This window comes from Neofelis nebulosa, chromosome 16 (assembly GCF_028018385.1).
Source record: "Neofelis nebulosa isolate mNeoNeb1 chromosome 16, mNeoNeb1.pri, whole genome shotgun sequence".
Lineage (NCBI taxonomy): Eukaryota > Metazoa > Chordata > Mammalia > Carnivora > Felidae > Neofelis > Neofelis nebulosa.
In genome coordinates, this window is record NC_080797.1 from 35658013 (window position 1) to 35671837 (window position 13825).

General features: G+C 53.3%; 3 protein-coding genes across 3 annotated transcripts; all 3 read right to left on the minus strand.

Annotated features, from left to right (window-relative positions):
• Positions 1-3299: 3299 nt before the first annotated feature.
• LOC131498478 (keratin-associated protein 9-1-like) lies at positions 3300-4064 on the minus strand. The gene has a single exon (XM_058705786.1). The coding sequence runs from the start codon at positions 4030-4032 to the stop codon at positions 3472-3474; it is 561 nt and encodes a 186-aa protein (XP_058561769.1). The 5' UTR covers positions 4033-4064; the 3' UTR covers positions 3300-3471.
• Positions 4065-7509: 3445 nt separating this feature from the next.
• Positions 7510-8274, minus strand: LOC131498477 (keratin-associated protein 9-1-like). The gene has a single exon (XM_058705785.1). It carries the CDS (start codon positions 8240-8242, stop codon positions 7682-7684), a length of 561 nt encoding a protein of 186 aa, XP_058561768.1. The 5' UTR covers positions 8243-8274; the 3' UTR covers positions 7510-7681.
• A 3445-nt stretch (positions 8275-11719) lies between these two features.
• On the minus strand, positions 11720-12484 carry LOC131498479 (keratin-associated protein 9-1-like). The gene has a single exon (XM_058705788.1). The coding sequence runs from the start codon at positions 12450-12452 to the stop codon at positions 11892-11894; it is 561 nt and encodes a 186-aa protein (XP_058561771.1). The 5' UTR covers positions 12453-12484; the 3' UTR covers positions 11720-11891.
• Positions 12485-13825: the final 1341 nt, after the last annotated feature.

Consider the following 13825-nt stretch of genomic DNA (forward strand, 5'->3'; position numbering starts at 1 on the left):
GAAGCTGTTTCCTAAACGCTAGGAATCGTTACAAAATAAGTGTCTAATGGTTTCCTATTTGAGAATAACTCACAGAAACATTTTCCAACGAGAGGAAGGTGGGCACATCAGCAGCATCGTTCCTGTTTCAGTGATCATGGCATCCATCGTGTGATCACGTTCTGCTGGGGTGGCTAGGGTCACAGCAGTGTTCCCTCCCCAGTCTTTGCCCTTAGACTGAATGTGGATTGCGAGTATCTCTGAGGTGAGGGGCATGATGCTGATATGTTCACTGGGACAAATGTGGTAGATCCCTGAGGCCAGTTCCGTTTCCCCACAGAAGCCGGATTCAAGACTCCCACAGGCCTATCTGTCTCCTGTAGCACCCAACCCCACCTGCGTATCTCAGTTCAATCAAAGCCCCTTGCGAAGCCGATGTCTGGTGTTTTCTCTGCCACATGGCAAGGCAGAAGCAAAGCAGGTGGGGAGAAGCAGCAGCAGTAGTCTGGGACTAAGCAAGCATCAGTCAATAGACGTCCTTGTTGAACAGGACCCCTGATTTTCCTAGGGTCGGATGCTTTCACCGGAGGTGGGGCTTTCAGGGGCATAAAGGCGGGGGCAGGATGGGCAAAACCAGGTGAGTTGGGGACTCTAGCCCTAACCTTGTTAGCTAGCCTCGTCAGTGTCCTCACGTCGCTCATTACATCTTTATTTATGGTTGCTCTTTCTTTTTTCTGTCAGGCTGTCTTTCTTTTTCTGCCTTTCTCCCTTCCTCCCTGCATGCCTGTCCATGCAGGTCCCTTCTTCGCACCGTGCCTTCTTTCCTTCCTTCCTTCTTTCCCTTCATTCTTTAGTTTCTTTCTTTCTTTCTTCTCTTCCCTTTCTCCCTCTCTTCCTCCCTCCCCCCTTCCTTCTAGGCTTCCTTTCTTCCTCCCTCCCTTCTCCTTTTCCCCCTACTCCTCTCCTCATCCCCCCCATTCATATTGCACCCTCTTCTTCTGTTTCTTCCAATGATTTTCTCCATCCGCCCGGCTAATTAAGAACATAGTGGAATGAATGGTGACAACCATAGTCTGCCAAAGACGTCTGAAGCCACCAAACCTATCTCTTGGGTATTGGTGTGTTTGGGACAACTTCTGCCTACCAGCTCTGCACCTCAATGCCTAAGTGCCCTTTTCACACGCAGCAGAATGTCAGGCTGCCTGAGCATGCCACACGGAGAAAACACACTCAACCCTTGCTTCTGGAGAGTGGGTTTATAAAGACTCCAGCTCCCTCGTGGCTGAAATAAGAGAATCTCAACCTGTGTGTGTGTGTGCGTGTGTGTGTGTGTGTGTGTGTGTGCGTGTGTGTGTGTATGTGTGTATGCGCGCGCGTGTGTGTGTGTGCGCGCGCGCGAGTGTGCCTCTTTGGAGTTGTACCGTGTCTGAGATACCTTTCAGGGTAAAGCTTTGGTTGCAAACTGTGATGCTGGCCTCAAAGTGTTACTTCCCTGGGACACCTCCCTACACTCGGACCAGTGTGATATGACCTCCCCAAAGAAGCCACATTCCTGGACTCTTTACTGAAGAGGAGCTTCTGGAAAACCAAACTCTGACATTCCTTTACCACACTCAGTCTCAATTTCCTCACGTCTACAATGGGAACCTTAATACCTACTTTGCCAATCCCTCCAAGAATTAAAGGGAATGCTCATGAAGGATTTAGTCAACAGCCAGCAAATACGCGGAAACATGGGTCGTGTCAGGTTTTCATCTCATTTTGCCAACATCGCGCTCTTGAGAACCAGCAGCGGTAGGCACGTTTGGCCTTGGCAGTCTCTCCAGAGCATCCTGGGTACCTAGTCTCCAATGGTGGCATGTGTCCTGGATAGGGGCCTTCGAAGCTCATCAGAGGTCCCTCCACTGCTCCCAGGAAGGGACCCGGGGACCTGTCTCCTATTCCTCTCAGAGCTTGAATCGGCCTCACAGCCCTGAGTGCTGAGTTGGCACCAGTAGTTCAGGACCAGAAGCAGCAGACTTCGTTCCTGACTCCTAGGAATGCCCACGTGGTTGTCTCTCTTTTCTTCCTCACATTCTCCTCACCCCCACGGAGCAGGCATCATTTTTTCCCCCTCGGTTGCTCACACTTCCTCCACAATACACCAGAGCTTATTCTGTTTCCTTAGATGGTTCAGAGCTCATGGATTACTCAAAGTCCTACATGCCCATTGCACGATCTCTCTGGCCCTGACACCATGCTTCATCAACTCTCTGGGCAGCATTTTGATCACGATGACAAACTGCCTTACAGGAGGGGAGAGACACAGGTTTGGCAGAAAATCACAAGATGCCATTTTACTATATACCATTAGGTCCTGGGGACAAGGAGGCCAAACAAGAATGTGATTTCCACGACCCAAACACAAGCGTGTTCAGCTGCCTCTGTTGCTCACGAGGACACCGCAGGCTCACCTGTATGTGAGGCAGAAGAGTGCTGAGGGCCTGGATGCCACGCAAGGCAACAGGAGCATCCTGGGTTCCCCAGGGCTCTAAAGGGCGGGTCCCGCTGTCCTCACATATGGCTGCTGTGGCTGAGTTGTACGACACTGATGTCTACAACTTAGTGCCAGTGATGGCCCGCCTGTCCAGGAGAATAACACTTCTGTGGTCAATGAAGGCCTCGGATGGACATCTTGCTGGTGCTGAGACTAAGGGTGTTTGCTACCACGTCTGGAGATCTGAACGTAAGTGCGCTTCAGCAAGCGCCCGAACCACAGTCTTGGATCCGAGTGTGTCCATGTCAGCTGTGGGACATTCCACTGTGAAATCTCCTCAGCTGAAAATGCGCATAATGACTTGTGGAGGACTGTGTATGGCTCCACACGGACACTGCATGTGATGTAAAACGTACGTGCATAAAACCACAAAGACAATACGGGATTCCAAATGATTAGGGTTTATTAAGAGATACAGGCGAGACTCCCCGCGTCTAGGGAGACATTGAAAGGGAACATGACAGGCAGCAAGAGGCGTACAAGCTTCATGAGTACACCGAGAAAGAAAACATACCCGTGTGGGCTTTCAGCAGTTTCCACGAGTTATAGGTCATTCCTGAGGAGGTGTTTCGCTGACGTGTTTAGAGGGACAGGATAAAGTTCTTGACTACGGAGAGCAAACAGAGATCCTAACTCTGTATCAGGTTGGGGGAAGCTGGCACATGAGCCAGAGGAAGGAAAGAAGAAGCGAATCAGGGAGAAGCGGTCCACACTTCATCAGGCTGATTCACAAGATGGTAGACAGGCGGACGAATAACCGAGATGTTGGGGGTTGCGGGCTGGCTTTCCGCAACGCGTGGCAGTGACCGATTCCCAAGTGGCAAGTCCGATGGTGGTTCTTGGCGAGGCAATCAGCAGCAGGAAGGCTGGCAGCAGGATCCAGAGCCCTGGGCTAGGCACCCAGGCAGGCAGCAGCAGGTGGGGTGGTAGCAGGTTCTCGTGCAGTACACGGGGGTTCAGCAACCTGGCTGGCAGCAGCGGGACCCACAGCAGTTTTGTCCACAGCCGCTGGACCCACAGCCGCTGGACCCACAACAGCTGGGCTGGCAGCAGGTGGTCCGGCAGCAGGTGGTGTGACAGCAAGTTGGGCAGCAGCAAGGCTGGCAGCAGCTCGACCCACAGCCGCTAGACCCACCGCCGTTGTGTCCACAGCCGCTGGACCCACAGCAGCTGGGCTGGCAGCAGGTGGTCCGGCAGCAGGTGGTGTGACAGCAAGCTGGGCAGCAGCAAGGCTGGCAGCAGCCTGAACCACAGCCGCTAGACCCACCGCCGTTGTGTCCACAGCCGCTACACCCACAGCAGCTGGGCTGGCAGCAGGTGGTCCGGCAGCAGGTGGTGTGACAGCAAGCTCGGCAGCAGCAAGGATGGCAGCAGCCTGAACCACAGCCGCTAGACCCACCGCTGTTGTGTCCACAGCCGCTACACCCACAGCAGCTGGGCTGGCAGCAGGTGGTCCGGCAGCAGGTGGTCCTGCAGCACGTAGGCTGGCAGCAAGAGGAGCAGCACGAGTGGGTCATGGTGTCAGGGGTGGAGGGTGGGCAGGTCCTGTCCGGAGGTGAGGTTGTCAGATTCTGGTGCCTCCTCCGGTTCTGGGGCTTTTATGCGCTGGACCCCCGAAGGTTAGGCCAATGGGCAGGACTTTCCTTGTTGGTGTTTACATCGTTTTCCATAGTCACTGGGGGAATCATAAACGAGGAAGCTGTTTCCTAAACGCTAGGAATCGTTACAAAATAAGTGTCTAATGGTTTCCTATTTGAGAATAACTCACAGAAACATTTTCCAACGAGAGGAAGGTGGGCACATCAGCAGCATCGTTCCTGTTTCAGTGATCATGGCATCCATCGTGTGATCACGTTCTGCTGGGGTGGCTAGGGTCACAGCAGTGTTCCCTCCCCAGTCTTTGCCCTTAGACTGAATGTGGATTGCGAGTATCTCTGAGGTGAGGGGCATGATGCTGATATGTTCACTGGGACAAATGTGGTAGATCCCTGAGGCCAGTTCCGTTTCCCCACAGAAGCCGGATTCAAGACTCCCACAGGCCTATCTGTCTCCTGTAGCACCCAACCCCACCTGCGTATCTCAGTTCAATCAAAGCCCCTTGCGAAGCCGATGTCTGGTGTTTTCTCTGCCACATGGCAAGGCAGAAGCAAAGCAGGTGGGGAGAAGCAGCAGCAGTAGTCTGGGACTAAGCAAGCATCAGTCAATAGACGTCCTTGTTGAACAGGACCCCTGATTTTCCTAGGGTCGGATGCTTTCACCGGAGGTGGGGCTTTCAGGGGCATAAAGGCGGGGGCAGGATGGGCAAAACCAGGTGAGTTGGGGACTCTAGCCCTAACCTTGTTAGCTAGCCTCGTCAGTGTCCTCACGTCGCTCATTACATCTTTATTTATGGTTGCTCTTTCTTTTTTCTGTCAGGCTGTCTTTCTTTTTCTGCCTTTCTCCCTTCCTCCCTGCATGCCTGTCCATGCAGGTCCCTTCTTCGCACCGTGCCTTCTTTCCTTCCTTCCTTCTTTCCCTTCATTCTTTAGTTTCTTTCTTTCTTTCTTCTCTTCCCTTTCTCCCTCTCTTCCTCCCTCCCCCCTTCCTTCTAGGCTTCCTTTCTTCCTCCCTCCCTTCTCCTTTTCCCCCTACTCCTCTCCTCATCCCCCCCATTCATATTGCACCCTCTTCTTCTGTTTCTTCCAATGATTTTCTCCATCCGCCCGGCTAATTAAGAACATAGTGGAATGAATGGTGACAACCATAGTCTGCCAAAGACGTCTGAAGCCACCAAACCTATCTCTTGGGTATTGGTGTGTTTGGGACAACTTCTGCCTACCAGCTCTGCACCTCAATGCCTAAGTGCCCTTTTCACACGCAGCAGAATGTCAGGCTGCCTGAGCATGCCACACGGAGAAAACACACTCAACCCTTGCTTCTGGAGAGTGGGTTTATAAAGACTCCAGCTCCCTCGTGGCTGAAATAAGAGAATCTCAACCTGTGTGTGTGTGTGCGTGTGTGTGTGTGTGTGTGTGTGTGCGTGTGTGTGTGTATGTGTGTATGCGCGCGCGTGTGTGTGTGTGCGCGCGCGCGAGTGTGCCTCTTTGGAGTTGTACCGTGTCTGAGATACCTTTCAGGGTAAAGCTTTGGTTGCAAACTGTGATGCTGGCCTCAAAGTGTTACTTCCCTGGGACACCTCCCTACACTCGGACCAGTGTGATATGACCTCCCCAAAGAAGCCACATTCCTGGACTCTTTACTGAAGAGGAGCTTCTGGAAAACCAAACTCTGACATTCCTTTACCACACTCAGTCTCAATTTCCTCACGTCTACAATGGGAACCTTAATACCTACTTTGCCAATCCCTCCAAGAATTAAAGGGAATGCTCATGAAGGATTTAGTCAACAGCCAGCAAATACGCGGAAACATGGGTCGTGTCAGGTTTTCATCTCATTTTGCCAACATCGCGCTCTTGAGAACCAGCAGCGGTAGGCACGTTTGGCCTTGGCAGTCTCTCCAGAGCATCCTGGGTACCTAGTCTCCAATGGTGGCATGTGTCCTGGATAGGGGCCTTCGAAGCTCATCAGAGGTCCCTCCACTGCTCCCAGGAAGGGACCCGGGGACCTGTCTCCTATTCCTCTCAGAGCTTGAATCGGCCTCACAGCCCTGAGTGCTGAGTTGGCACCAGTAGTTCAGGACCAGAAGCAGCAGACTTCGTTCCTGACTCCTAGGAATGCCCACGTGGTTGTCTCTCTTTTCTTCCTCACATTCTCCTCACCCCCACGGAGCAGGCATCATTTTTTCCCCCTCGGTTGCTCACACTTCCTCCACAATACACCAGAGCTTATTCTGTTTCCTTAGATGGTTCAGAGCTCATGGATTACTCAAAGTCCTACATGCCCATTGCACGATCTCTCTGGCCCTGACACCATGCTTCATCAACTCTCTGGGCAGCATTTTGATCACGATGACAAACTGCCTTACAGGAGGGGAGAGACACAGGTTTGGCAGAAAATCACAAGATGCCATTTTACTATATACCATTAGGTCCTGGGGACAAGGAGGCCAAACAAGAATGTGATTTCCACGACCCAAACACAAGCGTGTTCAGCTGCCTCTGTTGCTCACGAGGACACCGCAGGCTCACCTGTATGTGAGGCAGAAGAGTGCTGAGGGCCTGGATGCCACGCAAGGCAACAGGAGCATCCTGGGTTCCCCAGGGCTCTAAAGGGCGGGTCCCGCTGTCCTCACATATGGCTGCTGTGGCTGAGTTGTACGACACTGATGTCTACAACTTAGTGCCAGTGATGGCCCGCCTGTCCAGGAGAATAACACTTCTGTGGTCAATGAAGGCCTCGGATGGACATCTTGCTGGTGCTGAGACTAAGGGTGTTTGCTACCACGTCTGGAGATCTGAACGTAAGTGCGCTTCAGCAAGCGCCCGAACCACAGTCTTGGATCCGAGTGTGTCCATGTCAGCTGTGGGACATTCCACTGTGAAATCTCCTCAGCTGAAAATGCGCATAATGACTTGTGGAGGACTGTGTATGGCTCCACACGGACACTGCATGTGATGTAAAACGTACGTGCATAAAACCACAAAGACAATACGGGATTCCAAATGATTAGGGTTTATTAAGAGATACAGGCGAGACTCCCCGCGTCTAGGGAGACATTGAAAGGGAACATGACAGGCAGCAAGAGGCGTACAAGCTTCATGAGTACACCGAGAAAGAAAACATACCCGTGTGGGCTTTCAGCAGTTTCCACGAGTTATAGGTCATTCCTGAGGAGGTGTTTCGCTGACGTGTTTAGAGGGACAGGATAAAGTTCTTGACTACGGAGAGCAAACAGAGATCCTAACTCTGTATCAGGTTGGGGGAAGCTGGCACATGAGCCAGAGGAAGGAAAGAAGAAGCGAATCAGGGAGAAGCGGTCCACACTTCATCAGGCTGATTCACAAGATGGTAGACAGGCGGACGAATAACCGAGATGTTGGGGGTTGCGGGCTGGCTTTCCGCAACGCGTGGCAGTGACCGATTCCCAAGTGGCAAGTCCGATGGTGGTTCTTGGCGAGGCAATCAGCAGCAGGAAGGCTGGCAGCAGGATCCAGAGCCCTGGGCTAGGCACCCAGGCAGGCAGCAGCAGGTGGGGTGGTAGCAGGTTCTCGTGCAGTACACGGGGGTTCAGCAACCTGGCTGGCAGCAGCGGGACCCACAGCAGTTTTGTCCACAGCCGCTGGACCCACAGCCGCTGGACCCACAACAGCTGGGCTGGCAGCAGGTGGTCCGGCAGCAGGTGGTGTGACAGCAAGTTGGGCAGCAGCAAGGCTGGCAGCAGCTCGACCCACAGCCGCTAGACCCACCGCCGTTGTGTCCACAGCCGCTGGACCCACAGCAGCTGGGCTGGCAGCAGGTGGTCCGGCAGCAGGTGGTGTGACAGCAAGCTGGGCAGCAGCAAGGCTGGCAGCAGCCTGAACCACAGCCGCTAGACCCACCGCCGTTGTGTCCACAGCCGCTACACCCACAGCAGCTGGGCTGGCAGCAGGTGGTCCGGCAGCAGGTGGTGTGACAGCAAGCTCGGCAGCAGCAAGGATGGCAGCAGCCTGAACCACAGCCGCTAGACCCACCGCTGTTGTGTCCACAGCCGCTACACCCACAGCAGCTGGGCTGGCAGCAGGTGGTCCGGCAGCAGGTGGTCCTGCAGCACGTAGGCTGGCAGCAAGAGGAGCAGCACGAGTGGGTCATGGTGTCAGGGGTGGAGGGTGGGCAGGTCCTGTCCGGAGGTGAGGTTGTCAGATTCTGGTGCCTCCTCCGGTTCTGGGGCTTTTATGCGCTGGACCCCCGAAGGTTAGGCCAATGGGCAGGACTTTCCTTGTTGGTGTTTACATCGTTTTCCATAGTCACTGGGGGAATCATAAACGAGGAAGCTGTTTCCTAAACGCTAGGAATCGTTACAAAATAAGTGTCTAATGGTTTCCTATTTGAGAATAACTCACAGAAACATTTTCCAACGAGAGGAAGGTGGGCACATCAGCAGCATCGTTCCTGTTTCAGTGATCATGGCATCCATCGTGTGATCACGTTCTGCTGGGGTGGCTAGGGTCACAGCAGTGTTCCCTCCCCAGTCTTTGCCCTTAGACTGAATGTGGATTGCGAGTATCTCTGAGGTGAGGGGCATGATGCTGATATGTTCACTGGGACAAATGTGGTAGATCCCTGAGGCCAGTTCCGTTTCCCCACAGAAGCCGGATTCAAGACTCCCACAGGCCTATCTGTCTCCTGTAGCACCCAACCCCACCTGCGTATCTCAGTTCAATCAAAGCCCCTTGCGAAGCCGATGTCTGGTGTTTTCTCTGCCACATGGCAAGGCAGAAGCAAAGCAGGTGGGGAGAAGCAGCAGCAGTAGTCTGGGACTAAGCAAGCATCAGTCAATAGACGTCCTTGTTGAACAGGACCCCTGATTTTCCTAGGGTCGGATGCTTTCACCGGAGGTGGGGCTTTCAGGGGCATAAAGGCGGGGGCAGGATGGGCAAAACCAGGTGAGTTGGGGACTCTAGCCCTAACCTTGTTAGCTAGCCTCGTCAGTGTCCTCACGTCGCTCATTACATCTTTATTTATGGTTGCTCTTTCTTTTTTCTGTCAGGCTGTCTTTCTTTTTCTGCCTTTCTCCCTTCCTCCCTGCATGCCTGTCCATGCAGGTCCCTTCTTCGCACCGTGCCTTCTTTCCTTCCTTCCTTCTTTCCCTTCATTCTTTAGTTTCTTTCTTTCTTTCTTCTCTTCCCTTTCTCCCTCTCTTCCTCCCTCCCCCCTTCCTTCTAGGCTTCCTTTCTTCCTCCCTCCCTTCTCCTTTTCCCCCTACTCCTCTCCTCATCCCCCCCATTCATATTGCACCCTCTTCTTCTGTTTCTTCCAATGATTTTCTCCATCCGCCCGGCTAATTAAGAACATAGTGGAATGAATGGTGACAACCATAGTCTGCCAAAGACGTCTGAAGCCACCAAACCTATCTCTTGGGTATTGGTGTGTTTGGGACAACTTCTGCCTACCAGCTCTGCACCTCAATGCCTAAGTGCCCTTTTCACACGCAGCAGAATGTCAGGCTGCCTGAGCATGCCACACGGAGAAAACACACTCAACCCTTGCTTCTGGAGAGTGGGTTTATAAAGACTCCAGCTCCCTCGTGGCTGAAATAAGAGAATCTCAACCTGTGTGTGTGTGTGCGTGTGTGTGTGTGTGTGTGTGTGTGCGTGTGTGTGTGTATGTGTGTATGCGCGCGCGTGTGTGTGTGTGCGCGCGCGCGAGTGTGCCTCTTTGGAGTTGTACCGTGTCTGAGATACCTTTCAGGGTAAAGCTTTGGTTGCAAACTGTGATGCTGGCCTCAAAGTGTTACTTCCCTGGGACACCTCCCTACACTCGGACCAGTGTGATATGACCTCCCCAAAGAAGCCACATTCCTGGACTCTTTACTGAAGAGGAGCTTCTGGAAAACCAAACTCTGACATTCCTTTACCACACTCAGTCTCAATTTCCTCACGTCTACAATGGGAACCTTAATACCTACTTTGCCAATCCCTCCAAGAATTAAAGGGAATGCTCATGAAGGATTTAGTCAACAGCCAGCAAATACGCGGAAACATGGGTCGTGTCAGGTTTTCATCTCATTTTGCCAACATCGCGCTCTTGAGAACCAGCAGCGGTAGGCACGTTTGGCCTTGGCAGTCTCTCCAGAGCATCCTGGGTACCTAGTCTCCAATGGTGGCATGTGTCCTGGATAGGGGCCTTCGAAGCTCATCAGAGGTCCCTCCACTGCTCCCAGGAAGGGACCCGGGGACCTGTCTCCTATTCCTCTCAGAGCTTGAATCGGCCTCACAGCCCTGAGTGCTGAGTTGGCACCAGTAGTTCAGGACCAGAAGCAGCAGACTTCGTTCCTGACTCCTAGGAATGCCCACGTGGTTGTCTCTCTTTTCTTCCTCACATTCTCCTCACCCCCACGGAGCAGGCATCATTTTTTCCCCCTCGGTTGCTCACACTTCCTCCACAATACACCAGAGCTTATTCTGTTTCCTTAGATGGTTCAGAGCTCATGGATTACTCAAAGTCCTACATGCCCATTGCACGATCTCTCTGGCCCTGACACCATGCTTCATCAACTCTCTGGGCAGCATTTTGATCACGATGACAAACTGCCTTACAGGAGGGGAGAGACACAGGTTTGGCAGAAAATCACAAGATGCCATTTTACTATATACCATTAGGTCCTGGGGACAAGGAGGCCAAACAAGAATGTGATTTCCACGACCCAAACACAAGCGTGTTCAGCTGCCTCTGTTGCTCACGAGGACACCGCAGGCTCACCTGTATGTGAGGCAGAAGAGTGCTGAGGGCCTGGATGCCACGCAAGGCAACAGGAGCATCCTGGGTTCCCCAGGGCTCTAAAGGGCGGGTCCCGCTGTCCTCACATATGGCTGCTGTGGCTGAGTTGTACGACACTGATGTCTACAACTTAGTGCCAGTGATGGCCCGCCTGTCCAGGAGAATAACACTTCTGTGGTCAATGAAGGCCTCGGATGGACATCTTGCTGGTGCTGAGACTAAGGGTGTTTGCTACCACGTCTGGAGATCTGAACGTAAGTGCGCTTCAGCAAGCGCCCGAACCACAGTCTTGGATCCGAGTGTGTCCATGTCAGCTGTGGGACATTCCACTGTGAAATCTCCTCAGCTGAAAATGCGCATAATGACTTGTGGAGGACTGTGTATGGCTCCACACGGACACTGCATGTGATGTAAAACGTACGTGCATAAAACCACAAAGACAATACGGGATTCCAAATGATTAGGGTTTATTAAGAGATACAGGCGAGACTCCCCGCGTCTAGGGAGACATTGAAAGGGAACATGACAGGCAGCAAGAGGCGTACAAGCTTCATGAGTACACCGAGAAAGAAAACATACCCGTGTGGGCTTTCAGCAGTTTCCACGAGTTATAGGTCATTCCTGAGGAGGTGTTTCGCTGACGTGTTTAGAGGGACAGGATAAAGTTCTTGACTACGGAGAGCAAACAGAGATCCTAACTCTGTATCAGGTTGGGGGAAGCTGGCACATGAGCCAGAGGAAGGAAAGAAGAAGCGAATCAGGGAGAAGCGGTCCACACTTCATCAGGCTGATTCACAAGATGGTAGACAGGCGGACGAATAACCGAGATGTTGGGGGTTGCGGGCTGGCTTTCCGCAACGCGTGGCAGTGACCGATTCCCAAGTGGCAAGTCCGATGGTGGTTCTTGGCGAGGCAATCAGCAGCAGGAAGGCTGGCAGCAGGATCCAGAGCCCTGGGCTAGGCACCCAGGCAGGCAGCAGCAGGTGGGGTGGTAGCAGGTTCTCGTGCAGTACACGGGGGTTCAGCAACCTGGCTGGCAGCAGCGGGACCCACAGCAGTTTTGTCCACAGCCGCTGGACCCACAGCCGCTGGACCCACAACAGCTGGGCTGGCAGCAGGTGGTCCGGCAGCAGGTGGTGTGACAGCAAGTTGGGCAGCAGCAAGGCTGGCAGCAGCTCGACCCACAGCCGCTAGACCCACCGCCGTTGTGTCCACAGCCGCTGGACCCACAGCAGCTGGGCTGGCAGCAGGTGGTCCGGCAGCAGGTGGTGTGACAGCAAGCTGGGCAGCAGCAAGGCTGGCAGCAGCCTGAACCACAGCCGCTAGACCCACCGCCGTTGTGTCCACAGCCGCTACACCCACAGCAGCTGGGCTGGCAGCAGGTGGTCCGGCAGCAGGTGGTGTGACAGCAAGCTCGGCAGCAGCAAGGATGGCAGCAGCCTGAACCACAGCCGCTAGACCCACCGCTGTTGTGTCCACAGCCGCTACACCCACAGCAGCTGGGCTGGCAGCAGGTGGTCCGGCAGCAGGTGGTCCTGCAGCACGTAGGCTGGCAGCAAGAGGAGCAGCACGAGTGGGTCATGGTGTCAGGGGTGGAGGGTGGGCAGGTCCTGTCCGGAGGTGAGGTTGTCAGATTCTGGTGCCTCCTCCGGTTCTGGGGCTTTTATGCGCTGGACCCCCGAAGGTTAGGCCAATGGGCAGGACTTTCCTTGTTGGTGTTTACATCGTTTTCCATAGTCACTGGGGGAATCATAAACGAGGAAGCTGTTTCCTAAACGCTAGGAATCGTTACAAAATAAGTGTCTAATGGTTTCCTATTTGAGAATAACTCACAGAAACATTTTCCAACGAGAGGAAGGTGGGCACATCAGCAGCATCGTTCCTGTTTCAGTGATCATGGCATCCATCGTGTGATCACGTTCTGCTGGGGTGGCTAGGGTCACAGCAGTGTTCCCTCCCCAGTCTTTGCCCTTAGACTGAATGTGGATTGCGAGTATCTCTGAGGTGAGGGGCATGATGCTGATATGTTCACTGGGACAAATGTGGTAGATCCCTGAGGCCAGTTCCGTTTCCCCACAGAAGCCGGATTCAAGACTCCCACAGGCCTATCTGTCTCCTGTAGCACCCAACCCCACCTGCGTATCTCAGTTCAATCAAAGCCCCTTGCGAAGCCGATGTCTGGTGTTTTCTCTGCCACATGGCAAGGCAGAAGCAAAGCAGGTGGGGAGAAGCAGCAGCAGTAGTCTGGGACTAAGCAAGCATCAGTCAATAGACGTCCTTGTTGAACAGGACCCCTGATTTTCCTAGGGTCGGATGCTTTCACCGGAGGTGGGGCTTTCAGGGGCATAAAGGCGGGGGCAGGATGGGCAAAACCAGGTGAGTTGGGGACTCTAGCCCTAACCTTGTTAGCTAGCCTCGTCAGTGTCCTCACGTCGCTCATTACATCTTTATTTATGGTTGCTCTTTCTTTTTTCTGTCAGGCTGTCTTTCTTTTTCTGCCTTTCTCCCTTCCTCCCTGCATGCCTGTCCATGCAGGTCCCTTCTTCGCACCGTGCCTTCTTTCCTTCCTTCCTTCTTTCCCTTCATTCTTTAGTTTCTTTCTTTCTTTCTTCTCTTCCCTTTCTCCCTCTCTTCCTCCCTCCCCCCTTCCTTCTAGGCTTCCTTTCTTCCTCCCTCCCTTCTCCTTTTCCCCCTACTCCTCTCCTCATCCCCCCCATTCATATTGCACCCTCTTCTTCTGTTTCTTCCAATGATTTTCTCCATCCGCCCGGCTAATTAAGAACATAGTGGAATGAATGGTGACAACCATAGTCTGCCAAAGACGTCTGAAGCCACCAAACCTATCTCTTGGGTATTGGTGTGTTTGGGACAACTTCTGCCTACCAGCTCTGCACCTCAATGCCTAAGTGCCCTTTTCACACGCAGCAGAATGTCAGGCTGCCTGAGCATGCCACA

Excerpts from the sequence above, each read along its gene's own strand:
- LOC131498478 (XM_058705786.1), bottom strand. The coding sequence starts at position 4,032 with ATGACCCACTCGTGCTGCTCCTCTTGCTGCCAGCCTACGTGCTGCAGG.
- LOC131498477 (XM_058705785.1), bottom strand. The coding sequence starts at position 8,242 with ATGACCCACTCGTGCTGCTCCTCTTGCTGCCAGCCTACGTGCTGCAGG.
- LOC131498479 (XM_058705788.1), bottom strand. The coding sequence starts at position 12,452 with ATGACCCACTCGTGCTGCTCCTCTTGCTGCCAGCCTACGTGCTGCAGG.